Source organism: Gymnogyps californianus, chromosome 23 (genome assembly GCF_018139145.2).
Source record: "Gymnogyps californianus isolate 813 chromosome 23, ASM1813914v2, whole genome shotgun sequence".
NCBI classification, from domain to species: domain Eukaryota; kingdom Metazoa; phylum Chordata; class Aves; order Accipitriformes; family Cathartidae; genus Gymnogyps; species Gymnogyps californianus.
In genome coordinates this window covers 1,133,093-1,160,349 of record NC_059493.1, presented here as the reverse complement: position 1 = coordinate 1,160,349, position 27,257 = coordinate 1,133,093, and the positions used below count along the sequence as shown (strand labels likewise).

Genomic DNA, 27,257 nt, shown 5'->3' with positions numbered 1-27,257 from the left:
AGCGGCCTCACCCCCGTGCGGCAAGCGCAGACGTCCTCGCTCACCGAGGACGCCGTACTCCGACAGAGAGCTGTTGCAGACGGTGTAAGGAGCCTGGTTGGGCCAGAGGTGGTTCATGGGGATACAGGTCCTCTTGTCCACATTCTGATCGTGCAGGACGTGGTGGCGATGGCTGGAAGAGGGGAAAGCGTTACTCCATCGTCACCCTTTGGATCCCTTCTGGAAAGGCTGGAGTCACCTTTACGGCCACCAAAAGCACGGCTTTACCTGAACGTCCCCCTCTCAACGTCCTGGCCGCTCAGGCGGATGTGGATGCCCTCTTTGAGCAGGGAGCCGAACGCCATGTACTCTGCCAGGGCCCAGTCCACCGACCGGTTCTTCACCATCTCCCCACGGGTTTTCAGAATACGGCTCAAACCTGCCGGGACAGAAGCCGGTCCGTAGCCGGCGTGGGAGGGAGCTCCAGCGACACCATGTTTGTTCCACAACCTGCCCACGGACTGACAGACTGCAAATGCCCAGGGGCAGAGGAACGGATCCACCTCTGCCGGAGGGATGAACCAGGGAGGAGGAATCACGACTGCAGGGAAGGATCAGCTCCGAAGAAGAGCTACTCCTCAGTTCACTTCCCTTAACCACAGCTCCCTCGTGAGCTAATTCTCATAGACTCACAGAAGGGTCTGGGTTGGAAGGGACCTCCAGAGGTCACCTAGTCCAACTCCCTGCCATGGGCAGGCACACCTTCCACTACATCAGGTTGCTCCAAGTGCCCTCCAACCTGACCTTGAACACTTCTAATGATGGAGCATCCACAGCATCTCTGGGCAACCCGTTCCAGTGTCTCACCACCCTCACCGTAAAACATTTCTTCCCTATGTCCAATCTAAACCTACCCTCTTTCAGTTTAAAACCCTCACCCCTTCTCCTGTCACTACAGGCCCTGGTAAAAAGTCTCTCTGCCCCTTTCTTATAAGCCCCCATTATATACTGAAAGGCCGCAGTAAGGTCTCCCCAGAGCCTTCTCTTCTCCAGGCTGAACACCCCCAACTCTCTCAGCCTTTCTGCACAGCAGAGCTGCTCCAGCCCTGGGATCATTTTTGTGGCCTCCTCTGGCCCTGCTCCAACAGGTCCATGTCTTTCTTGCGCTGGGGACCCCAGGGCTGGATGCAGTGCTCCAGGGGGGGTCTCAGGAGAGCGGAGCAGAGGGGGAGAATCCCTTCCCTCGACCTGCTGGCCACACGTATCGAAGCACTGTACCAGGTCCCTTCCTTCCAGGCCACGTTCCAGCCCTATTCCACACCTTCTCTGGAACAAAGGCCCAGTCTGGCATAGCTTCCGCAAGCTCCTACCTCCATGGATAGTGAAATCCTCCACCGGCACCGAGCTGGCCACTTGACCAATGTGCGTCAAGTCCTCTTCATTCAGTCCGGTGGAAGGGCAGGTCATGCTGCGGGGTTGGCCGTCCAGAGTGAAGAAACCTGCAGGAGGAAGAGCCGTCCACCGTGTTGTGGGAGCCATGCCCAGCTCCGTGTGAAGAGCTCGGGTCACAGACACCCTCAAGCACAGGTGGGGAGAGCACCACCCCACCTCCCCACCAGGGTGATTTACTAGAAAAGAGAAGCCAGGCTTTTTGCTAGGGACCTCCAAAACGTTGCTAGCGACTTACCAGGCCAGGGTGAGTCCAGCCAGTGCTTGATGTGCAAGATCTTTTCATCCTTGGATCTCGCATGGGCCTCCTCGCAGATCTTATCGTACTTGGCAATTTCCTCCTGAAAGGCAGAACCAGGAGGTGGAAAAGCATTAGCGAGGGGTCTCCAAACAAGGGTGCCGAGCCTGCGGGCCTCAGCGCGAGCTTGCAAGGGTGCTGGAGGGCACAGCTGGTCCCCGCAGCAGGGGAGCCCCAGGGCTGTGCAGCCTTAGAGAGCAGAGCTGCTGCTGGAAGCCACTGTCCCCCACAGGACAGCTCTGCCGCCATCCGAACCAACAACTCGCATTCGATCCTAAAGATGCTGCAAAGCGGTACCTGGGGAAGGAAGAGCTGGCAGAGCTGCTGCTGCGCTTGCTGACAGGGCGGCAGAGCCGGAGCAGGGGGCAGGGGACCTGCCCCAGATACCCCCAGGCCACAGCGAGCCCGAGTGCCGCAGAGCCCAACTCTCCCGTGGGTCCCAGCCGTGCCGCAGCAGCCCAGCGCCGTATGGCCTGTGCTGCACTGATCACGGGGCAATCCTTGAACTAGATGTTCCTGTGCTGTTCCAAGCTGGCACAGTCCAAGGACGAGCCTCGGCTCCTAACCCCATCGCTGCCAGGTCTGCAGCGCTCACCCAACCCTAGCACAGCTCTGCCACCTTTAGGTGACAAGCACAAGCAAAAACGGGCCCCGTCACATCGTTCACAGCCAGGTCTGAACCAAACAAGTAGTTTTCCTCAGAGATGCCGCCCACAGTTTTCCTCCCAGGCCCCAAGGGACAGTACCTCGTACTCCAGCTGATTTACCACCCCCTGGGAAATCAGCAGCTCTGCGTATTTCTGCAGCACCGGCTTCTGTTTCCGGATCTGTTTGTACATCAGGGGTTGCGTGAACATGGGTTCATCCATCTCGTTGTGACCGTTGCGCCTGTAACAAACCTGCCGGGAAGGCAAAGGGCCTTTGAAAGCAGCTGCTTGCAACCCGCGGCTCCAAAAGCGGTCGGAGGTACCTGGGTCTCAGTGCTAGGAAGGGTCCAAAACAGCCCAGGAGGGACCCAAGCGTGTCCTCCCCAATGCCGGAGGCGAGGGCAGGCTCCATACAGAGACAATGTCGCCTCTCCAAGTGCTATTACAGCCTTGTTGCCTTGCTTTACACCACCTCCTTCCTCCCCTCACATCAAAAGGGCCAGACAAGCCCCGAAGAGAAACCTCAGCTTTCAGAAAATACACCCTGAGAGGTATCAGCAAGCAGCCACGGCAGAGCCACAGCTTTAGGATAAAGCCTCGTGCCACGTTTCTTACCAAATCCACCACCACGTCCTTATGGAAGGTGCTTCGCCACTCTGCTGCCACGTTGCACACGTAGACAACGGCCTCCGGGTCGTCCGCATTGACGTGGAAAATGGGCGCGTTCACCACGCGGGCAACATCAGTCGGGTACGGGGAGGAGCGGGCCATCCGGGGGTCTGTTGTGAAGCCGATCTGTAGCGGGTGAGAGGGAACGGAACCAGCACAGTGGTAAGGATTTGGAAAGCGGCACACACAGCTTCGAGGGCAGCTCGGCTGCGGCGGCTGAGCTGGGGGGCTCCCCCGTGGCTGCGCCACTCAGTTGTAGCACAACCTGCCCGTCTCCTGCGCCCCGGGCACCACAGCCCGTCCCGGTCCCTGCAACTGGGCCGTCATCCCGCGGCACCCGCGGGGATGGGCCGGTCCCAGTGAAATGTCTCTGGTTTATGCAGGGGCAGAACGGAGCAGCCCTGCGTGATCTCGCACACCGAGCATCAGGTTGCACCACCTCTGCGCCAGGCTGGACTCAAAAGCTGCTGCCGTTGAGCAGCTGGGTATAAAGTACCCCCTGCTGACCTCAGGATTACGGCACATGCCAGGAACATTGGCTGGGAAACAGCTACTGCCCGCTGCCAGCTACCATCCAGACCGGAGCCCGCAGAGGCTGGTCTGCGAGGGACCCCCACGGACGCAGGGGATTTGCTCCTCACCTGGTTGTTCACCACAACGTGGACAGTGCCGTGGGTGGTGTAGGAGGGCAGGTCGCTCAAGTGAAACGTCTCGTACACGATGCCCTGCCCAGCGAAAGCGGCATCTCCGTGCAGGAGGATGGACATCACCTGGGAGACGTGAAGCCACGGCAGTCAGCAGGGGCTCTGCAGGGACGGCGGCCAGGGGCAGCCACCAGGAAAGGGCCCAAGTCTCATCCCCCCGAGCCCTCAGCATCCCAGAAAGGACGTGGAGCAGCTCATCAACGCATCCGATGCTTTCTCAGGGGATCGGAGTGGAACCGGCCACGGTTGGCGCAACCATCGGGGAGAAGGCTGTGGCCAGCAGTTCTCCCTCCGAGCAAGGGCGGCACGCTTGGGGCGCCTCGGGCGGCAGGATGACAGCCGGTGCACAGCGGCTGGGAGGCGAGTCCCATTCCCAAACACACACACATCTCAAAGCAAAGCCTTTTTCTAACTGGAGGAAGATGAGAAAAATGCCCCTTTCCCCCACGCTTTCACCCCAGAAGATGTCTGGGCAGGAGCCGGGCCGGGAGCTCGCTCCAGCTTCGGTGACATTATTTTGCTGTCGTACCCAGGGGCTGGCTGAGGACGCCGCCTGTCAGACGAGGACAGAGTTTGTCTATTTATATCCAGCCCCTGGGGTGTAGGAGGAAGGGAAGCACTTTTGATCTCACCCTTCCACTTCTTGGTGTTGGAGACAGGTCTGCGATGAATCAGACCGCAAATAAACCTCCCCCCCGCCCCTTGCAGCCCATTCCCCGCCTGCTCTCCCACCTGGGTGCGGAGAGCTGCCTCTTGCTGCCGGCTCCAGCTTTCCCAGCGCCAGGAATGGTTATCCCTGGTCACGTTGAGATGCTTCAGCTTGAGGCTTCGACTGCCGAGCCCCCCGAGCTGTGATGCTCGGGTTGGCTTTCGGGAGCGCCTCTCATTTCCTTGCTTTCGAACCAGGGGTTTGGGCGTCTGCCGCTCCCCACAGCCCGGCTGAGCCGGGCGTTCGGAGACAGAGGAAGCGGCAATGGGAGCCTGGGGTGGGCGAGCCCCTACCAAAATTATCCTCAAAGACAGTGGGGAAGGATGGGGGAGCAAAGTCAGGGTGATAGCAGGGTGACGGCAGGGGAAGGGGCATGGCAAACAAAAACCAGCTGGGTTTCTTCGCTTTCCCACCAGCCTGCCTCCCACCAAAACCCCGTCCAGCCCGGGGCACTTCACTGCGGGCGTCTCAGCACCACTCACCTTCTTCCCTTCTGTGTCCCCGCAGTAAAACTGCTCCGCTTTAGTCTTGCCTTGAACAACGGGATCAGCTGCCTCCAAGTGAGAAGGATTTGCCACCAAGGAAAGGGTGATGTTCCTGTCGGTGACGCGGTTAATCCGCCGGTGGTACATTCCCAGGTGGTACTTCACGTCACCGGAGCCCTGATGGAGGGGAGAGAAGAGTCACCCCCAGGAAGGTGAGCGGCTTTTGGGGCACGGAAGGAGACCTGAGGCAGGGCGGCGCTGACCCCAAGGACTGGAAAAAGGGGACATTTTCTGGAGGCCCTGGCAGAAAGCAGCAGGCACTCACTTTAGGAGCTGACCTGGCACCCAGCAAAGCAAAAGTAGCCTGTTCCAAGGTGCCAAACGGCCAACAAACCTCAGACACGCATCAAGCCCGTCTAGGTAAGGTTGTAGGTGCAGGGGAAGAAGCAAGTGTGGTGGGTTTGGGGAAGACACTGGAAAACAGGTAACGCTCACCCAAGCTCTGCCTGCACTGCAGCAGTACAGCCATCGCTGGCACCGCTCGCAAGACGCTGCAGTTCCCAGTCGGGGCACCTCGACGCCCCAGGCTGCTGCTTTCTCACCTCGAAACCCCACCTGAAGGGCACGGCAGGATAGAGCCAGCCCAGCCTGGCTTCCCAAAAGCCAAATCATCCCGGCTTATGATGCTGGAAGCTTTGGAGCACGAGTGCATCACAGCGACAGAGCCTGCGGCATAAGCAATTTCAGCCTCGGGGCTTTTGGAGCTGCTTTAGGGCCCCGTATGGGGACCAGGGGCTGCTGCAAGGGCACAAGCCAACCTCTGCTCCTGGCTGCCTTCCCCTCACCTCATCGTTCACCCCAAAGCTGCTTTACGCCCACGGAGAGCCGCCGACCGCCCAGCCTGCGCTGGAGACACTGGCAGCAGCCAGGGCACACGTCACCCCCAGGACAGGCAAGGACAGACCAGCACTGGCACCAACACGAAGGCTTCAGTCACACGGGTGTGCGTGCGACACGGAAATCCTTGCAACACTGATGCCACCGAGTGACACCACAAGGAGTGGCACAATCCAGCTCACACTGCACGGCCACAGCCTTTGGGGACCACATGGGGACAGGAGACGGCAACCTGCTACAGGCGGAGGAGGAGACTCACCTCATCAGCAGCCTCCAGCTTAGAGTCGAACTGGCAGAAGATCTGCTCCAGCTCTTTCCTGATCACGTTGGCGAGAACATTCAGGCGTCCCCTGCAAAAGCAAGGCCGTTGTTGGCAACCAGCAGCGCCAGTCTGGCATCGAGTGCCGACGGTGACCTGCCACCTCCCCCGTCACGCAGAGGCAGTGCAACAACCTCACACCTCCCACGACGGCTGTAGGGTCACCCGGAGAGGGGGCTCCCGAGGAGGAGACTGCAGGCCCCTCAGCACGGGGATGGACTGGCCGCTGCCGCATCCCGACAGCTGCCCCGGAGTGGGCAGGCCGAATCCTGCTCTGGGATTCCAGCTCTGTCCCTCGAGCCACCACCCCTCTCCAGGTCAATTTACAAACGAGCTGAAGCTGAAAACACCACGATGAGCAGAGAGCAGCCAAGACCTGAGCTCGCCAGCTAAGGTTCACCACCAGCCAAGACCAGTTAGGTGATGGCAGAAACCAGTGTGCCCTCCAGTACGCAACCCCGGCAGCATCCCCCTCCTCCATGCCCCAAGCACCGCCGTGGAGAGAGGCAGGGTTACCTGTGGGGCATTCCCATGATAACATAATCCACTCCCTTCTCACTCGACTTATCAATAATGGTCTTTAAGGCTGGGATCAGCACTTCACAGCCCTCCAGACCAAAACGCTTTTCCGAAGACCATTTCCGATGGAGGAACTCCTCAAACCTGGAAGGCAAAGGGAGAGAGGGATCAGTGCCAGGGCTACAGCTGAGGGCAGAAACCGGAGAAAGGACGGGGACCGCACCGAGGGAGCCACAGCACCCAGTGATGCTTAAGCAGGCATCACGCAGCAGCCTGACAGCCTTCCCCGGTCACCCCCGTCCCCTCCCGCAGAGCCCGGCTGGCTGCTCCCCCACCCCGGCACTGTGCTGCACTTAAACCTTATTTTTAGACTTTTTCTTTCAGGATCATCCACGTTTTCGGGCTCTTTGCCAGCTCCTGAGCCTGCCAGCCCGGCAGCTCACTGGCGTCACCCTGCTGATTAAGCCAACCGTGACAGATGACGTCAAGATGTGACTCAGGTGGTGACCGCGTCGCTCTGGCTGGGAGCAAACCACCCCGGGGCAGCAAGGGAAGATAAGGAGAAGGCGAAGACCCCCCAGGGGTACCTGGTAGAGCGGACCAGCCTGGCCAGCAGTGTGCGTTTCTCTTCGTTGGTGAACTGCATGATGCCCGGGGTCTCAAACTTCTGCCGGATCCACTGGCACTGCTCCAGGTCGTTGATAAACATGAACTCCACGCCGATGTGCTGGCAGTACGCCATCTGCCCCGACGGGAGAAGAAGGGCCGTGAGACAACAGCCAGGGCTTTAGCACCTCCTCATCCCCCGCAAAGACAGGCACGTGCGGCGGCGTATCGGACCACGGGGCCAGGGACTCTTTCGTTCCCCTCTTTTAACCTTTCAGCAAGACAAAGAGCCCTCCTGCACCAGTGGAGACACAAACCCTCCTGCCTGGCAGCCGCACCGCGCTGCCTGAACACCAGCAAGCGCTGCCTGAACACCGGCAAGCGCTGCCTGTGACGGCAGCCTGGGGGGGACCCGTGAGCAGTGCCCGGCAGCCAGAACCACGCCAGCCCTGTTTTGGGAGCCTGGTTTGAGCTGTCTTCTCAGGAAAGCAGATGCTGCAGGGGACATCCCGGGATGCTGCGGGGCAGCTCAGACCCTGCACATGACCCAGCATCAGAATGTTTAATTCCCTTTCCCCGAGGGGCCCACAATCAGACCCTCGAGTCCTCTACATCCACCTCAGAGGCAAGATTTTCCCCTCTTGGTGGCACCAGCTGTGACCAGGTCCACAACCCCACTTCATATGGCGGGGAGAGAATCAGCAAAACAACCTCCCCCAACAAATAAGGAGCCTGTTCTTGCAGCTTATCTAAGATGTTGACGCAGCTTTGCTTCTCCCAAGGTCAACCTGTCTTGGCAGAGACCATCTGAGCAAGCCTGCAGCTTGCCTGGGAGCCGTCTGCGCTCTCAGACTGGGCAGAGCAGGGTATGAAATTTGGCAGGAAAGGGGAACCGGCTGCAAGAGCTGGAAGCCCCAGCCCCAGGTTGAAGCTCCTCCTGCACCAAGACCCTCCAAGGGGCCACCACGCAGGGCAGCAGCGCTACTGCGGCACGCAGAGCGGGGTATCGCCTGCCTCCAGCCTGCTCCTGTGCTCTCCCAGCACCATTTGCTGCTTTAAACTGGAAAACATAGCTGGACAGGTTTCCAAAAATGCGATATTTAGTTGCCTGGGGTTTGCTCCACCTTGGGGAGACCAAACACGTTGCCTTAACGCAGCATGAAGCTGGAGGTGATCGGAGATGAGCAGGTAACACGGGGCAGCTGCTACGACTGGGGCAAGCACCAAGGAGCAGCTCCCAACCTGAAAAGCTTAAAATCTGCAGGTTGGCCCAGGCTGCAGGCAGCAGCAGGGCCCAGGACCTTCAAAAAGCAACAGCTCTGCCCCCGCCCCGGGCTGCAAACAGGTCTCGCACAGCCCCCCTGCCCTCCTCACCTCCAGCCGACGGATGATTTCCCGGAGCGGAAGAGCCGATTCATTTCCACCGATGAAAGTGGTTGTGGGCAAGTGGAAGACCTTGTCGAGGTCAGATTCATCCAGCCCATAAAAGCCTGCAGGATTTTTCACGGGTGGGACAAGCGAAAGCAAGAGAGAGAAGGAAGGAAGGGGGACGGGGGGACACCGTCACACAGGGACCGGGTGCGTTTGGGAGAGGTGGGGAAGGGACAAAAAAAAAAGCAGCATAAAACCAAAAATAAGCATGAAGGAGGTTTATATGGATAAAAACCAAGCCGTAATTAAACAAAAAGACATTAAGCACAGAACAACAAGGTTATTATGAAAGGTAACGCAGGAAACGAAACACAAAGCAATATATATACACGCATGTAAATTGGCAATTAAAATCCAGGGTGAGAGTCAGGAGGTTTGTAGCCCCAAGAACACAAAAAAATACACCACAAATTATAACAGAGGGGAGAGAAAAGAAACAGAGGAATTGAGGAGTCACCGAGCACAACAGAGGTGTTGCCGCACGGTGGGAATTATAAACGAAGAGTCAGCGTGGAAAAGGAACCAGTTAAAACAGACAAACCCCAAAGAGGGAGAGAAAGAGAAGCAAGAGAGAGAAAACAGCATCAGGGCTCTGCGACGGACTCTCCTGAATAGCTCAGCCCGGGAGCAGGGCAGCCAGCCGGCCCTTCGGGGGTTTTGCTGCCCAGATACGCCCTCGCCCCAATTAACAGCCTTTTAATTAGGGGTTTAGCCTAGCTCTGCTCAGCAAACCCCCTCCTTTTTGGTGCTGGCACCCCGTGGTTCGTAGGCAGCTCCTACTTACGGCACACAGGGCTGCGGGGAGCTGGGCTGCGCCTGGAGAAGGTGCCAAGCGGGGCTCAGAGCCGAACGTCAGGTTTTAGAGCTGCAGGTGAGCCCCGCTGCCGCCTGCCGCTGTTACAGCATCGGCAGGTCCCTGCCCGCGCCCACAGCAGCTCCTCGGTACCCCAAAGCCACGGGAGGTGCCTCATCGCCCGCTGAAGCTCATGGTTTTCTTTGGGGAAACTGAGGCACGGAGGAGGAGGGAAAATGAACTCGCTGAACTGATGCAGCAAGGCAGAAGCAGTGCCGGGAAGGGGACCGGGGAGTCCCAAGACCCTTTTGAAGCAGGAGCTTGGCTGGAAGGAGGGCGGACGAGCGGAGCTGCCCGCTGCCAGCCCAGAGCCCTAATGCCTCCCTTGGGCCCCTGTTCATCCCTCCCAAACTCCCAACAGAGCCAGGTTTCAAGGTGTTTTCTAACCCAGGACAGGAGCCACAGAGGAGGCAGAGTTACCACCACTCCTCCCAGCTCCCTCCAAACCAGCCCAACGCCCCAGCTGGGCTCTCTTTTAGGGAGGGTACGGGGGATGCCACCCCCTAAACGCTGCAGGGCAGCGTAACCCACCTTCCTCCAGCCAAAGGGAGGGAAAAATTGGCCCCTCCAGAGCTGGCCCTCCTTGAACTTAATCTTAAAAGAGTCTATCCCTCGCTCTCTGGTCAGGAAAGGAGGATGAGCTGGAGATTGGGCTGGCCACAGCTCGTCCCTGTGCAGCCTCGAGGACGGCACTTGCCGGAGGCTGGGAACACCCGCAGCAAGCCCAGAGCGGAGGTTTTCCTGGTTGCCACTGCCGTCCATCCCCTCCTCTGCCTGCATCACCCTCCTGGACACTGCTAGTCCCCTGGGAAGGAATTAAGCCAGACCCCGGGGAGCTCAGCTCCAGAGCCGTGCCTGGGAGCGCTGAACTGCAGCCGGCAGGAGCTAAGGGTTTGGCCCCGTGTCTCCAGGACTTCTCTGCTGTTCCTATCCAAACAGAAGTCCTCGAGAGAGGTGGCATTAGTACGGAGCATCCCAGATAAACTGCTGGTTGGAGGTTTCAGGGAAACCTCGGTGATTTGCTGTGGCTCCCAGCCCCGTGGCACAAGGCTTCAGCTCGCTCTGCCATGCCGGTTTCAAGACTCAGGCACACTTTGGGGGGTATCAGATTTTACAAGGTGTTTTCAGGGCTCTAAGCATCCCTGCTTCTGCTTTGCTGCAGCCTGCCAGCTTTTTTGACAGTGCTCAGTATTTATAGGCAGCAATACCACCAGATGGGGGGGAAGGCTAGGGATGAGCTGCCAAATTTTCACCGCGACAAAACCAGGGCAGAGTCAGGAGGAGAAAGCTTGGATTTTTAGGAGACTCGAACCAATCGGGGAGGTTGAGGCCTCGTAAAATTAACATTCACAACAAAACGTGTACTCTAGCAAGCTAGGCATGCAAACACAGAGTATGGAAAAGGCCAGTGAGGCTCTAAATTGGGGATCTCTACAGGTGAAGCATCACTAACCAAGCGCCTACATCAAGACTTTTAGCGGGACAAATTGAAAATAAACATGTTACAAAACTCAAGAGTGGTGCGAGACGGGAGGAGACCGCTTTACCGGCTTGGTTCATGCCCAGAATAACCTATTCAAAGAGAGTCCTGCACTCCAGAGGGTTAAAGGCTCATTAATTGCATACCTCCTACTGTTAACACTCTCAGCCGCTCCTTGAACACTGCGAGATCTGGGGTGGGCAGGGAGGGCGGTGCAGAAAGGGAGAAGATAGAGAGACGCAGTCAAAGTTAGTAAAAAAAAAAAAAACCTGGAACCGTGAAAACTAGTCATGGAGAGCACAAGTCAAAAAAATACAGTATTTAAAATACAGTCAAAAACCATCAGAGGCAAAAGGGCTGGGATGGAGGATGACTACGCGCTAGGAGGAAAAGAATCCCGGTGGAAAGTCTGGCGAGAGGAGGGAGGAGCAGGGAGGGGAACGGGGGGCATCAGACACTGGGGAGCAGTTGAGCTGCATGGTTTGAGATGTCCTCTCGCATGCACACCTCGGATGGGAGAGGGAGACTGCCCGGCACGGCGTCTTCACCTGCTACGACCAAAAGGCATCTTCCCATCAAGCTGCATCAAGGGGAGGGTTATCCTCTGCAGAGCAGGGAGCTGCCTCCCACCGACATCTGCTCCCGGAGGGTTTTGCTCTGCTCGTCGCTACCGGGAGGATTTCAAGGTCACCTCCAAGGAGGCACTGCTGCTGCCTACACACAGGCAGGAGGGGGATCGGGGTGTTAACGAGCAGGCCGTTAATGAGGAAGACCAACGGTGAGGCAGGCACGCACAACGCCGTCATTTCTCAAGCATGCTCGGCGCAGGCGGGAGCGCCGAGACGCCATGCCAGATGCAGGCAGGGCTGCCGGAGCAGCGGGCAGCGTGCGTCACCGGAGCTGCGCTCCCCAGCTAGGTTAGGTGACCCGAGTGCCTCAATCTCACCTGGGTTACAAGAAAGGCTTTGGAAACACTTCTCCTTTTGGTCAGCGGGGAAAAAAAATCATACATTTAGGTGAGACGTTTGGTTAGCAAGGTCTCAAACTGGGGAAAGGGGAGGTGGCAGCGCTCCCAGCCCATCTCCCTGCAGAGGCTCGCCTGGCTCTTCCCGAGCTGGAGGACGATTTCCGTCAATTCCCCTGGGCAAGAGGCAGGAGCAGCTGCCTTCCACGGAGAGACAGACAGACAGACGGACGCTCAGACACACACCGCCTTCCACGCACCACCTGGATTTCAGTGTGCTAAGGTATTATTTCCTTGGACAGGTCACATCAAGTTCCTGCAGTCATCTTGTCCTTGTTTTACACCACTTACCATGCCAGATCAGCTGCAGTAGAAGACCAGGATGAGATTATTTTGTTTTTTTAAAAAGAAAAGACAAGAGAAAGAGGAATTTGGTGGCTCCAGCCCCACCACTCATCAGACCGAGTACCCCCAGGCGGGCTTTCTCCCCCTTACATTTTCTCCAAAGCTCACACTGTTTAATCCAAAGACAGCTTCCAAACCAGACACAAACCAGTTGCTAAACAAAAGGCAATTGAGAAGACAGATCAATTTCCGAGATTAACCATGCAACTCCTTTGAATTACAGCACTGCCCGGCCACGGTTTAAGCTGTTGGCAGCAGAGCTCGCACCACAAAATTTGACCTTTAAGGATTTCACTGCTCAGAAAGAGGAAACAAGACTGTTTCCAAGTTTCAAAACCACTCCTGTTATTAACTGCTCTGTCAAGTGTTAAGAAATACTCTTTCAAAATAAAAAAAGCCAGCAGGATCTGCTTAGAAATTGGCTTCCTCTGCCACAAGCAGGCAACACCCGATCTTAAGCTCGGCCGGAGCTCTGCCCACGCTCTGCACCAGCGCTGCTCTCCTCCGCTCTTGCTGAGCGTTGTTTGCAAGCTATGTTCACCAAGGTATATTTTAAGATCGACCAGATGAGGTTTTCCAGGATGAGGATACCAGGGGAAAGTCTATTCAGTATAAATAATACTTACAGCAAGATAACAAAGCCTTCTTTGATTAGACACAGCCATTTGAGTCTGGGGTCCTACCACGGGACACAACCCCAGTGTGAGCTAGCAGCTGATACCAGCGCAGCTTGTTCCCAGGACTCATTATTTCCTACGAATTCACGGATTCCTGGTAATTAAATCAACACCAGGAACCGCAAGGACAGATATCTCAGTATGAAAGCCACAAAGAAACAGAAATTAAACTTAACGCTTGGCTCAGACACGGAGATCGCGGGCTGAGATTCTCTTCCAGCCGATGCCTACGGACCAGCCATGCCTGAACACTTTCCCACTGCAGTGAGCTGGGCTGGGTCACGCTGCTGGGCTCGTGACCGCTCACCCTGGGGGAGCAGGAAAAACGGAGCTTATCCCGCTTTACCCAGATTCTGTTACAGCTGTGACGATGCTGGCAGCCCAGCTCTGCGGTTGGGGCTCCAAGGGAGGACCTGCTCTTGGATCGCTTTGGGCTCTTCTTCCTCTGAAGCAAGGATGCTGCTGGAGAACAGCATCTTGCTTCAGAGGAACCACACAGTCAAAGCAGAAGAAAAGCCCTCTGAACTGACTTTCCCCAATGAAGCAGCCCCATGAGTTCCATGTGCCAGTGGAAATCAGTAAGGAGCAGTGTCCCTCAAGGGTCTGTACTGGGACCAATACGGTTTAATATCTTCATCGATGGCACGGATAGCGGGATCAAGGGCACCCTCAGCCAGGTTGCAGGTGACACCAAGCTGAGTGGTGCAGTTGATACGCTGGAGGGGAGGGATGCCACCCAGAGGGACCTGGACAGGCTGGAGGAGCAGGCTTGTGTGAAGTCCATGAAGTCCAACAAGGCCAAGTGCAAGGGCCGGGGCAATCCCCAGTCCCAGCACAGACTGGGGGATGGATGGAGAGCAGCCCTGCTGAGAAGGACTTGGAGATACTGGTGGGTGACAAATTGGACATGAGCCGGCGCTGCGCGCTTGTAGCCCAGAAAGCCAACCGCATCCTGGGCTGCATCCAAAGAAGCATGGCCAGCAGGTCGAAGGAAGGGATTCTCCCCCTCTGCTCCGCTCTCCTGAGACCCCCCCTGGAGCACTGCATCCAGCCCTGGGGTCCCCAGCGCAAGAAAGACATGGACCTGTTGGAGCGGGACCAGAGGAGGCCACGAAAATGATCCCAGGGCTGGAGCACCTCTGCTGTGCAGAAAGGCTGAGAGAGTTGGGGGTGTTCAGCCTGGAGAAGAGCAGGCTCCGGGGAGACCTTACTGCGGCCTTTCAGTATATAACGGGGGCTTATAAGAAAGGGGCAGAGAGACTTTTCACCAGGGCCTGTAGTGACAGGAGAAGGGGTGAGGGTTTTAAACTGAAAGAGGGTAGGTTTAAATTGGACATAGGGAAGAAATGTTTTACGGTGAGGGTGGTGAGACACTGGAAGGGTTGATGTGATGCTCCAGAGATGCTGTGGATGCCCCATCATTCGAAGTGTTCAAGGTCAGGTTGGAGGGCGCTTGCAGCAACCTGATGTAGTGGAAGGTGTGCCTGCCCATGGCAGGGAGTTGGACTAGGTGACCTCTGGAGGTCCCTTCCAACCCAGACCACTCCATGAGTCTATGACTTACTGAGCAGCACGGTAACTCTGCTCCCCATGCCTGGCTCCCTTTTCTCGTGAGGGAGAGCAGTCACTGCAACCACCTGCAGCCATCCGGCTCCAGGCTTCAGGCAGACCCTGCTCTCCTCTCAAAAGGGAAACATGTCCACCAGGCACAGGGCTTCAGGGCTCTCCTCTGCTGCTCTGCTTCAGAAGGACCGTAGTGCCCACAGCAGAGGCCAAAAACCCTGAGCTAGAAAAGGCTTTCCTCACCCTTTCCTCTTCCCAGCCACTGGGAATGGCTTCAAAGTCACCTAAAAAGGTCTCCCTGCTCCCCTCGCAGTGCCGACCACGAGCACTTGTGTCCTCTCCTGCACCTGGGTTCATGGCCATCATCTCCCCACCTCTTCCCATCAAAATCTCCCAGGCACAGGGCTTGCTCCAACCCAGAGCCGGCCGGCTCCCGAGGTGCAACCAGGGCTTGGTCCTCCGGACAAGCACATCAGAAGTCCAGACCTCGGGACGAAGCAGCTTCCCCATCATCCAGTGAGCTGGGACAACCAAAACCTAATCCTTCCCTACCACTCCCAGTACACGTAATCCTGTATGAAGGTCCAGCAGGTCCAGGGCTGGTGTCCCTGCACTGGCAGCTGAACAAGGAATCAAGATCGTTTACATGCACCGTACGCTCTGATCAGCTGTTTCAGTTGTGCGAGGTTAGTAATCATTACTGCTGCTCTACTCTAAGTTAGAAGCATGCCACTCGAGCACTTGTAGTGCCAGGGTAATGACCCCTGGAAAGCACCAGCAAGGTGAAAGAGCTCAGCGCCGCAACCTCATTCTAGCTAGAAGAATGGCAGCGTACTACGGAGATCAAACCTAAGGCACGTTGAGAGGCGCTGAGTTTAAGCACTTTCAGATTAGGATTTCAAGTCCTAGGCACCACACACGCTTCTGTGCAACACTCATGCATCTTTCGCTCGAAGGCATTGGGATTTCCACCTCTCTACTCGGACGGGAACGCATCCCAAAGCTTCCTTGTTATGATCACCGGCAGGGACTCATAGCTCAGTCTTGGAAAAAGGGGGCAATCAAGGGATTTACAGATGCTGCGGCAAGCTGGGAGCGAAGCGGGGCAGGGCATCGTCGCAGGGGCACGCCAAGAGGCGCTTCTCAGCCCCGCAGAGACGAAGCCAGCCCATTCCTCCCAGCTCTTGGGGGCCCAAGAGCAGCAAGAGGAGCTGAGGGAACAGACCTCCAGCTCTCACCAACACAAAACCTCTCTGCTTTGCATTTCCAGAAGATGCAATTGCTTCCATCCCCGGATGAGGGAGTTCAATGACATAATTAATTGGCACCGGTTGGAGGAGAAACATGAGCCGAGCAACAGGGCTTTGGCACAAGACCCATTTGCCGCGACAGCCGGAGGGGGGCAGAACTGCTCCGCGGCGGCCGACTATAAATTTAGAGTGATCATTACTAAGGAAACTTAAGACCTGTCCCCCCGCCTTACCGGTGAAGCAATCTACCTACAAAGCTGTGAAAGAGAGAGGAGCTCAAGCAATGCAGCACTAACTGCTCTCAAAGCCCTCACCCAGTTTGTCTGTGGATGTGATAATATCGGCTGGAAGGGAGGAGTCCAGATCTGCATCCAAGATGCCGAGTGGGTCGAGTTGTGCTACATGATGCCCTCGAATCTATGAAATGGGCCAGGAATGGAAAGGAGAACAGGTACCAAGAGGGAGAGGGGAAAGGGAGAAAAACAAAAGAGGGGAGGGGTAAAAAAGTTAAATTACATTAGAATTAATTTGCAGAGTAATTCTCACCGACGTTTGGAGAAACAGTTACTGGCGCATCATCAAAATTTACACAACTAATGCCGAGAGGATCAAGCTTTGCAATGTGATGACCCCTGACCTGGAAGCAACAACACAGATTAGTCATTAAAACAAGTTAATTGAAGAGACATTTCTTTAAAAAAAAAACAAAAAAACAAGTCATGCACAGTTTCCCTCTTTACATTTTCTGCAGAGCCACCCCAATTTCTGGCTGCAACTGAAGCCTGGAGAAGTTGGGTTTACTTCCAACTACAACATGTAGATGTGAGTGCCACCGGCTGCAAGGACTGCTCTGCTCTGCCCGAAGCCAGGCTTCAGCGGGGCGGGCAGGGGGAAGGCGATCTCCTTCACAGCAGAGACCTTCCAGAATTGAGGTCTGAGGGTCTCCCACCACTTGCCTGGTGTCCAACCCGAGCACCTCCTCTCTACAGAAGCAGTAACTCCACACCAATGGTTTCCTCCTAAGCATCAGAGCAAATGAAGAGGCAACTTTCCACATTTTGGCAGATCTAGGTACTCTCCTGCCAACGTGGCAGAGAAAACAAGCATTGCCACCAGCACCAATAGCTCCTGAAAGGCAAAGGAACGTGTCTGAGGAACGTCTGGCTGTGCGCTATTAGAGGTCAGCAGCTCACAGCATCCTTTCGGAGAGAGAAGCCTACAGCAGGACTTGGAGCACTCTTCTGGGAAGGGGCAGGTGTGGAAATACCAAAGAGCTTTGGCACCAAGAGAGCCTTGATGGCTCCCAGTGGTGGCAGTCAGGGCAGGAGTCACCACGCCGGGTTTGAATCCACATCGGGAGCCACAGAGAACAACAGGAGGTAATGAGGAGTTTCGCTTTTCGTCTTAACAGGAGGAGGTGCCCACAGACGGAGCCCAGCACACCTCGCTGGGCAAACTCAATTCATCTCGGCGGCCAGCACTCTCCAACTGACAAGCCATGGTTTATTTCTTGACAGCTCCTGCTCTCGAAGTTTCAGGCTCAGCTATGCTGGGAGCGGGGCAGAAAACACTACTGCCATGGTATGGGGTGCAATGTCTTCTTTACGCTGTGAAAGCGATACTGCCGGCCATCAAATCTGTTGCCAGTTACAAAAATCACTTGTATACGAGGGGATTATTAACCTCTTGTACAAACCAGACGTACTGATCTGACCTTATTTACCAGAAAGGCATTCCTATTCAGAGTATCCCAGGGGGATTTTAGGAAAGGATTTTTGTGGTTTTACCAGCCAAAGAGCCTGAAATCAGCCATCGATGTTAAGGCAAACTGCTAAGAAAGCACCAATTCCCCCCCCCCATGCTCTCTGCAGGGCCAGATGACGACGTGCCCCTGAGCACTGGTGGCCACATGGAAAGCTCTTCTTCTGGGCCAGCTTTGTCTGGGAACTATTTGCTTGTCTGTCTTGCAACAAAGCGCAGGGGCTAGCCCATCGTTTAGCAGTCGGCAGGATGCAAGCTCACCACGCTGTTCCCCACAGGCAGGATGCTCCCACCAGGACCAGGAAGGCCACTTTGTCCGGCAAACGGCTTTGAGCTGGAGGCATCCGGGGGCTTTGAGGTCAACTCAGCAGTTTGCAGGTATACAGCAAATCCTCAAACCAGCGTGACAGCAAAGAGGTCTTTTCCCCCATAGGAGCCATGCTGCTTGGTTTTTTCCACATGCAAACACAAGCCAAAAGAAGCAGCCCCCCAACCCAAAACAAGACCACAGCAGATATTTGCAGGAAGCATCACGCTCGCAGGCCCTGATCCTGACAGGGGACTTCAACCACCCGGACATCTGCTGGAAAAGCAGCACAGCGAACTGCAGGCAGTCCAGGACACCACTGGAGTGCGCTGAGGACAACTTCCTAGCACAGATGATGGAGAGCCCGACCAGAGGAGAGGCACTGCCGGACCTGTTGCTCACTGATGTGGAAGAACTTATCAGAGAGCTCAAGACTGGAGGTAGCCTGGGCTGCAGTGATCACGCCCTGGTGGAATTCTCAATCTCGAGGGGTACAGGACGGGTAAAAAGTAGAGTCAGGACCCTAAACCTCAGAAAGGCAAACTTTCGGCTCTTTAGGGAGCTAGTGTGTGGGATCCCTTGGGAAACTGCCCTGGGAGGCAAAGGAGCGAATGAGAGCTGGGAGATATTTAAAGACTTTTTTCTTAGAGTGCAAGAGCTCTCAGTCCCGACGTGCAAGAAGTCGGGCAGGGGAGGCAGGAGGCCAGCTTGGCTAAGTCAAGACCTCTTAGCCAAACTAAAACACAAAAAGAAAATGCACAGGCAGTGGAGGCAGGGACACACATCCTGGGGAGGTTATAGGGATGTGGCCCGAGAGTGCAGGGAGGGGATCAGGAAAGCCAAGGCACAGCTGGAGCCGACCTTGGCTAGGGATGTGAAAAATAACAAGAAGGGTTTCTGAAGGTACACAGGACAACAAAGGAAGATGAAAGAAACTGTACCCCCCCGACGAGCAGAACGGGAGACCTGGCTACAACTGACATGGAGAAGGCTGAGGTACTCAACAACTTTTTTGCCTCGGTCTTCACCAGCAAGTGCTCTAGCCACACCACCCAATTCACAGAATCCAAAGGCAGGGACTGGGACAATGAAGTACCACCTACCGTAGGGGAAGATTGGGTTCAAGACCATCTAAGGAACCTGAATGTGCACAAGTTTGTGGGACCTGATGAGATGCATCCAAGGGTCCTGAGGGAACTGGCCGATGAAGTGGCTAAGCCACCATCCATCATATTTAAAAAGTTGTGGCAGACTGGCGAAGTTCCCACTGACTGGAAAAGGGGAAACATAACCCCAAATTTTAAAAAGGGAAAAAAGGAAGACTCGGGGAACTACAGGCCAGTTAGTCTCACCTCTGTGCTCGGCAAGATCATGAAGCAGATCCTCCTGGAAACTATGGCACATGGAAAATAAGGAGGTGATTGGTGACAGCCAACATGGCTTCACTAAGAGCAAATCATGCCTGACAAACTTGGTGGCCTTCTATGACAGGGTTACAGTGTTGGTTGATAAGGGAAGAGCGACTGATGTCATCTACCTGGACTTGTGCAAAGCATTTGATACTGTCCCACACAACATCCTTGTCTCTAAAATGGAGACATGGATTTGATGGAAGGACCACTCGGTGGATAAGGAATTGGCTGGATGGTCGCACTCAAAGAGTTGCGGTCAACGGCTCAATGTCTGAGTGGAGACCAGTGACGAGTGGTGTCCCTCAGGGGTCCACACTGGGACCAGTATTATTTAACATCTTTGTCGGCGACATAGACAGTGAGATTGAGTGCACCCTCAGCAAGTTTGTGGATGACACCAAGCTGAGTGGGGTGGTCGGTACTCTAGAGGGAAGCGATGCCATCCAGAGGGACCTCGACGGGCTAGAGAGGTGGGCCCGTGTGAACCTCATGAACTTCTACAAGGCCAAGTGCAAGGTCCTGCACCTGGGTCGGGGCAATCCCAAACACGGATACAGGCTGGGCAATGAGTGGATTGAGAGCAGCCCTGCCAGGAAGGACTTGGGGGTACTGGTGGATGAAACGCCGGACATGAGCTGGCACTGTGCGCTTGCAGCCCAGAAAGCCAACTGTATCCTGGGCTGCATCCAAAGCAGCGTGGCCAGCAGGGCGAGGGAGGGGATTCTGCACCTCTTCTCTGCTCTCCTGAGACCCCCCCCGGAGCACTGCATCCAGCTCTGGCGTCCTCAGCACAGGAAAGACATGGACCTGTTGGAGCGGGGCCAGAGGAGGCCATGAAAACGTCCAGAGGGATGGAACATCTGCCCTATGAGGAGAGGCTGAGAGAGTTGGGGGTGTTCAGCCTGGAGAAGAGCAGGCTCTGGGGAGACCTTACTGCGGCCTTTCAGTACTTAAAGGGGGCTTATGAGAAAGATGGGGACAGACTTTTACGTAGGGCCTGCAGAGATAGGACAAGGGGTGATGATTTTAAACCACCCATCACAGGCAGAGCTTCCTCCTGCCTTCCTACTCTTTCATCCCTCCATACACCATGCTGAACTTCCCCACCTGGACACTCCACTGCAGCTACAGCCCTACAGTGACACCAGGGTAGGAAGGGAGGTGGATTTCTCATTGCAGACAGCTTAGAAAAATACATCCAAGAGCCATCACCTCCCAGCGCTGCCACTCGGAGACTGAGGAAGTGACGGGAATGCAGAAGAGGTTACTGATTTTGTGTTCAAATCGCTGACTTGGGAGCTGCTGCCCCCAACTACATCAGTCACCACTTGTTTGAACTTGGTGTCTGCCTGCTTGTTCCACCAGTGAGAGCTGCACGGCCTTTAGAAACGGCTCGCCAGGATCCGCCCGAGCTGAAGAGAGCTGTCAGGGTGGTCACCTCCCATGAAATCAGCCACGAGGGAAGACACAGGTCCTCACAAACACGTCCCAGCTTCCCCCTCTTAAAGAAAAGCAGGGCAGTGCCCCAGCGCTGACGTCGGCACCTTGGCTGTGGAGGCGGGCAGGGCAGGGGCACTTTCTTCAAGCCAGAGAGCAGGGCCAAGGCTGGGCAGACCTTTGGACTTGCCCAGTGCTGCAGTTCTTGCCTTAACCTGTGGCCTTGTACGTTGGATTTTCCCCATACCTGAGCAGGAACACAACCTGCAGCGGGTGCTTCTTTGCAGGAATAGGTGTGAAGACCACAGTCACACCTCCACAGCAGCTTGAGTTTGTTAACTTCTCACCACAGCCCCAATTAGAGCCTCCACACTTGACAAACCAGAGTGCAACCAAAGGTGAAAGGATGACACAGATGTAGAAACACATTTAAATGTTCTCTCAAGTTAAAATATTGGCTGGCCATCCCCTAGCCGGAGGCTGTTTCCTTCCTGCTCGAAACTTGTTTCTCCCGAAAGGCTGACTTTGGCAGCATTGGTCTGAGTTGCAGCCCAGCGGCACCACAGCCCTCTTCCAGGTCTCAAATCACAACAAAATGTTTCCTAAACTTTTATTTTAGGACCTCAGAAGTTCTCTCAGCAACACAGGGGAAGCAGGATGGGTGTCCCAGGCCACTGCTGAGCATGGCAGGAGCCCACAGCACAGGAGCATCATTCCAGAAGCCAGCAAACCACCCTGTGCAGAGAAGACCTCCCCCTCCCTGCCACCATAACTGCTCTGTTTGGGTGATAATAGCTTTAATCTTCCTATTGTCCAGCAAAGCATCAGCTGAGCTTCTGCCCCAACAGATCAGCAGCTCCTGTTAAAAACCACGCAGCCCAGCACGCATCCTGCATGCTCTCCATGCAAAACACGTGCATCAACCCCATTAACCCCAGCCCACTTCGGCCACCGCGTGGCCCTCTACAAAGGACATGCTCCTCCTCGGCGCAAAGCCCATCTCCTTACCTGATACGCCCTGATAAGAGATTGCACTGCGAGATGGTCCTCCACCAGTTTATCTACGTTAGGCTGCGCTTGAACCAGGAACTGGGCTTGGGACAGCGTGGAAAGGCTGGTACTCAGTGGAGGGGGGCTTTGGTAAGCGGTGCCTGGAGCAGCTCCGGCATTGGCGTTGCGAAAGAAGATGTCCCATGACTAGGAAAAGGGAAAGAAGAGAGACAACAGGGTCATTACCTGCAACCCAAACACCTCCTCACTTTGAGGTTACGGGGGTCTCAGCTGTATTGCCACAGCAGGGAGTAAAATCCCCCAGGGGCAGAGCTGCCTCCTCCCCTGCACCCCAGCTCCATGCAGCTGCTGCCAAAGGCACCCACCTGCCTTGGACAGGAGAGCACTAAAGCTCTCCCACTATTCCAGTTACGCCATTATCCTACTTCCCATCCATCTGGATTGTTTCTTTTGGCATGAGACCGTCCCCAGAGCCTCCCCTCCCTCAGGACAGGACACGGGTGACACCCCTCGCCTGGCTCGGCTCTCGAAACGGCTACTCTGAGCAATGAGCCCCAGCCTGGTCTTCAGGCTCTTGTTTCCTTCTCTCCAGGGCAGCAGACTGCCCTCTAAATACCCACAATATTTCCTGAAAAATATTTTTGCCCTGTAATCAAATACACCTCTTCCTCTTTTCCATGGTCTAAATGGCCTGAGACCCAAGTCCCCGTGTAAGCCATGTTGTCCAGCTCTCAACGAGCAATGGCTTTTTTCTTTTTCTGTCCTCTCTTCAATTTTTCCCCATGCTTTCAGCAACTCCAGCACTATACAGATACTCCCACACCAGCTCTCCCATGCCCTTAGCGAGGCAGATATCACCTCTGCTCCTGTTCCCCTCTGCAGATGGCCATTTCTAGGTGTTAAGAACACAAAGCAAAAGCCGCAAAAAAAGCCCTCAACAGACCTGGTGCAACTTTGTGGTACTTATCCAGCACTGCCTGAAGAGCCCAGAAGCATCCCAGGCCAAACCCAAGTTATTCTGCCTACTTGGAGAGGCAACAACGAACTTGGGGAAGGGGAGAGACCAACAGAGCAAAGTCCAAGCCACGTCCTCCCGTCACGCTCCCACCCCTGCCCGCTTCCCACGTGTCACTGAGCGATAGCAAAGGACGAGGGCAAGGCAGAGCGGCATCTGCATGCCTGCATGTACCCGAGATGCCAGCTAGAGCAAACAAATCCCATCGGATTTGCACGTTGGTTTCAGCCCAAGGGTCTCTCCACCGACCGGGAGCGAGAGCCCAGCGCTCAGCACCCAGCACGCCCCTCAACGTCGTGTCTGCACAGAGCACCAAACCCAGCCTTGGCGATGCAGAGGCGGGCGAAGCGCTGCCCAGCCAACCCCAGTGTGTTTAAACCAAGTCAAAAAGAGCCGTGAGAGCAGCTCCAGTGGTGGTCTGGGGCAGAAAAAGCAGCTTTTGCACCCTGGTAGCAGGGTGGAGGGGACCAAAAAACTGACCTTTGCCGGAGAAGCACCAGCTCTCCACCTTCCCTGGAGCTCCTCCGGCTGCAGAACCCATCACATGCCCCAGGAAGCTATTTCCAGCCCGAATTTACCCAGACGCCCCATCACACGGCTACGCAAGGTGATTAAATTTAGAAACAGGTCACGCTGAAGGAACATAAATAAAATCTGGAACAATTTGGCACCGTAACTGATAAACAATAGCTCCCTCAAAGGAAAAAAAAAAAAAGAACCAAACAAAAAGCAAAGACAGAAAACACCCGACCCCATTCTGATTGCTGTCTGCTAAAGGAAATTTCAGCAGGAAAAGACGGAGAGCTACTTTTTGTACGATCCTACTCCTGGCACCAGCAAGAGCAGCCCAAGCCCCTTTGCTTCCCGAGGCTCACAGAGCTCACGGGCGCCCCAGAAGCCATCGGCTCCTGCGAGCGGGAGGGACGGGCACCCCGGGATGGGCTCCGTGCCCTTGGGCTGGGGAGGAATCCGGCTGGCTGCTTTGCTTGGTGGTTTAAGGTTGTTTAATGTACTGGAAAATAAAGACAGGCAAGAGAAAGGGAGCATCTGCTAGCCCAGGGAGGGGGCTGGCAGCGGCGCTGGGGGAACAGGGACAGAGCCAGGAGGCAGAGGTGTTGCCTTTATGACCTCCTCCCTTCTGACATTCAACAATATGAACCTCTTGGAGATGCAATTTGCTTCTGTTCTGAAAGAAAAAGTTCATTTTAAGCTCTCCAAACAAGGTGCAGCACCGGCTCAGTCAGCTCAGGCACTTTCACTAAATGCTTTATTGCCCAACATAATTACAGAGTATTTCAGGCTACCTGACCGCAGGCTTTGCCCCCCCGTGAAGGCTGTGGCCCTGATAAGCGCCATAAAAACATCAGCTTCCAAGTTGCTGATACGGTTTCGAATTCAAGAGTATTCGAGGGCCACCCTGGGGGGTTCTGGTGACCCACGGAGGTGCCTCTGGAGCTCACGTATCCCGTGGGAGAGGCTGAACAGCCCCATCAGCGTTATCCTGCTTTATCGCGGGAAGGAGGACTTTGCCTTAATCCAGCACTTGCCGAAGGTAACAGCAGTAATAAATCAACAGGTTATTCCCCTCCGATCCTCTCCGTGCCCATGGCAGCCCTGCGAGTGGTCCTCCAGCTCTTATACCCTATAGATATACAGGGAATAATATATACATATTGGGTATAAGAGAGCTCAGATTCACCTCATTTTTATCAAGAGGGCTCAAAGCCGGTATCTCCCTGCTCCTAAGTGCACAGGCAGCCCCCAGGTCTCGGCACGCTAAACACTACCAACCCCAGGTCCCTGCTGCGACCGTCCCACGGCCACGCATCCCACCACAGCCGCAGCACAAGGCATTAGCCTGGACCAGCTTTCCCGGCGCTCCTCTGTGCCGCTGCTCGTGCGCCAGCAAAGCAGGACGGGAGAGCCAGCTGACCGCAGCAAGCCTGGATAGTTCAGGCTTTAGAGGGATTTTGAGCTGAGCTCTGAGAGCAGAGCTCACCGCAGGCTCCTCCGTTGTGAGCAGCCCCAAAACCAGCTCACCAGCATCTTTCACTTTGTTTACCAGACTCGGTTCCTGGAAAAGGGTGCAGGCTCAGACTGCTACATCCCAGCCTCTGCCACCAAGCCAGCTCAGAGGTCAGGCACACATGGCAAGGGGAGAGGGCTGACATCTCCCACCCGCCGCAGGGCACCTCAAATTGGGCTGGGGCTGCTCCAGGCTGGGAGGTGCACAAAGGAGACACGGCCTCTACCTCCAGCTCAGGCTGCATCCCTGCTCCTTCTCCTGCCACGGACACCAGGGGACAGAAAGCACCAACCAGACCTGCTCCGCATGGTCGGCAACCCAGGCAGCACCTCCTGCTTTAGCAGGGAGAAGAGGAGGAACACCCAGAACTTAAGGCTGGAAGAGGAGGACCCTGAACCAAATTTACAGCAGGTAACCTTTGCTGAGAGTAGGGGGTCAAGCAGCCAGCGATCGGTTCATGCTCTGCACATCGCCTTGTCCCTCATCAACATAAACATGGACCTTCAATTCTCCGGGGTGCTCCCTTTTGAAGACGGGTAATGAAACCCCAACACTTCAAACTCTCAAGTGAGATTCCTACCAAATTCAGCCTGGGCCCCTATTTGCGAGCACAACTGCAAAAGGACGCAGCAAAGGCAGCTCCCAGGGCCAGGCGCGGGGGTCTGGCCTCGCTGAAGACTGCGGGCTCCTGCCGTCGTGTCAGTGAAGCTGGGGTTACAGCATGTCTACGTGCGCTGTGGTCATAAAACCGCTTTCAATATAAAAATCAACACACTGGCATATTAAGAAGCCCATGTTAAAGACTGTTTGATGTACAGACATATGGGGAGAGCTGTACGCCTTTACACCAGTTCAACCTGAACACAGGGGCTGCTGTTTAGGAAGGCTAAACTTGTCGCAGATGTATGACTGCAGGTATCATCTACCTGCAGGCAAAGCTCTCTGGCCGCCTGCCCTGAAGCAAGCAAGTTGCTCGGGGAGATAGCGTGGGCTGCGCCGAGCATCGCTAGCAGACAGCGCCGTACCTGAGCTGGCAAAGAGGGGGGCAGGAGGAGGGCGTCCCCGCTCCCTTGGGAAGCGGTCCCAGGAGCGAGCAGCACTGGCCCTGCGGCAGCCCACCGGCACCGACCCCCCGCACCCTCGCCTCCTCTTTCCTCAGCTCTGCTCATATTTGCTCATCAGACTCAGAAACTGGAGTTCAGCTGAAGGACTGCACACAGAAAAAAGCCTAAAATAGCTTTTTTTTTTTTTTTAATCTTCCCTACTCTAAACAAACACTTAAGTATATTCCGCAGTTTAAACCACCAGTGTCTGCACAGAGGAAGTAAATTCATTTTGCTCAGTCAGGACAGTCATGCTGGCTGCGGTCTCATAGGTTTTTGTTGACAACAGCAAAGAAACCCCAGCTCTTCCCTGGCTGAAGGTCTCGCCCTCATCAGCAAAAAAAGCAGGACGGCGAGGCGCAGCCAGTCTCTGCTCTGTGCAGGGAACAGATAAGCCGCAGCCAGGTCTGTGTGACAGCCCGGCTTTTTTTGGGAACTCCACCCTCGGATCTGACCCTACGTCTAATGGGATGGAGGCCAACGCTTATCAGGGACGGGGGTGACACGCTCCACTGCTGCGTCCTCGCTGACGGGGACCGCTCGCGAGCCGAGACCAGGGACGGCCGCAACCCCGATCCCACCACGGCGGCTCAGTGTGCCCGTCGGGGACGGGGTGAGCCACGCAAAAGTGCGGAGAGGAGGCAGGGGCAAAGCTAGGAGCTGGGAATGGATCTTGGTGATCCCACCGGAATGAGGTGGGGTCCACCCAGGAGAGACGAGTGAACAGCAACAACAGCAGAAGCCACAGCAATGGCCAAGTGCATCAGAGAGCAACAGCAAAGTCCATGCCAAACCTCAGGTATCAACTCCACCAGTAGTTTTAGGACCTGGAGCTGGATTTCATAGGATCGCAGCGTGGTTTGGGTTGGAAGGGACCTTCAAAGATCATCTAGTCCAACCCCCTTTCTGCCAAGCAGGACACCAGCTTGATTTTGTTTAAAAAGCAGTCCGTAAGACTTGCTTTTTACATTACTAGCGTCAGGTTCGCTTCCTGGCAACGACAAGACCCCAATTCATTTTCACGCCACTTTTCCTACTGCCACAAACCACTCCCAGCCACGCTGGAGGCAAAATCTTGTATCAACTCCTGCACTGCTCTCTAAGCACTTAAAAGTACTTCAAGGGACATTGATTTCCAGGGGTGACTAATACACACTTACAATTCTTCACCATAAACATTGGACTGGGGGCCTGGAGAGGTGGCGGGGGCTCCACCCTTGTAGGTGCTCAAAACTTGACCGCATGAGGCCCCGAGTGACCTGGTCTAGCCACAAAGCTAGA

General features: G+C 55.5%; 1 protein-coding gene across 3 annotated transcripts in view; it reads right to left on the bottom strand.

Annotated features, from left to right (window-relative positions):
- OGDH (oxoglutarate dehydrogenase) overlaps window positions 1–27,257 on the bottom strand; it is a 35,745-nt gene that overhangs the window by 3,288 nt on the left and 5,200 nt on the right. The window contains exons 3-17 of one of the 3 annotated variants that reach the window (XM_050910358.1): window positions 21,830–22,018; window positions 16,451–16,541; window positions 11,192–11,236; window positions 8,656–8,771; window positions 7,263–7,417; window positions 6,673–6,819; window positions 6,097–6,187; window positions 4,938–5,117; window positions 3,684–3,812; window positions 2,989–3,168; window positions 2,473–2,625; window positions 1,667–1,769; window positions 1,350–1,478; window positions 268–418; window positions 45–172 (exon numbers count right to left, since the gene is read on the bottom strand). In XM_050910358.1, coding sequence (XP_050766315.1) covers window positions 45–172; window positions 268–418; window positions 1,350–1,478; window positions 1,667–1,769; window positions 2,473–2,625; window positions 2,989–3,168; window positions 3,684–3,812; window positions 4,938–5,117; window positions 6,097–6,187; window positions 6,673–6,819; window positions 7,263–7,417; window positions 8,656–8,771; window positions 11,192–11,236; window positions 16,451–16,541; window positions 21,830–22,018 — 1,987 coding nt within the window. Of the gene's footprint in view, window positions 1–44; window positions 173–267; window positions 419–1,349; window positions 1,479–1,666; window positions 1,770–2,472; window positions 2,626–2,988; window positions 3,169–3,683; window positions 3,813–4,937; window positions 5,118–6,096; window positions 6,188–6,672; window positions 6,820–7,262; window positions 7,418–8,655; window positions 8,772–11,191; window positions 11,237–16,218; window positions 16,322–16,450; window positions 16,542–21,829; window positions 22,019–27,257 lie in introns of all 3 variants that reach the window. The other 2 variants (XM_050910357.1, XM_050910359.1) reach the window with 2 other exon arrangements.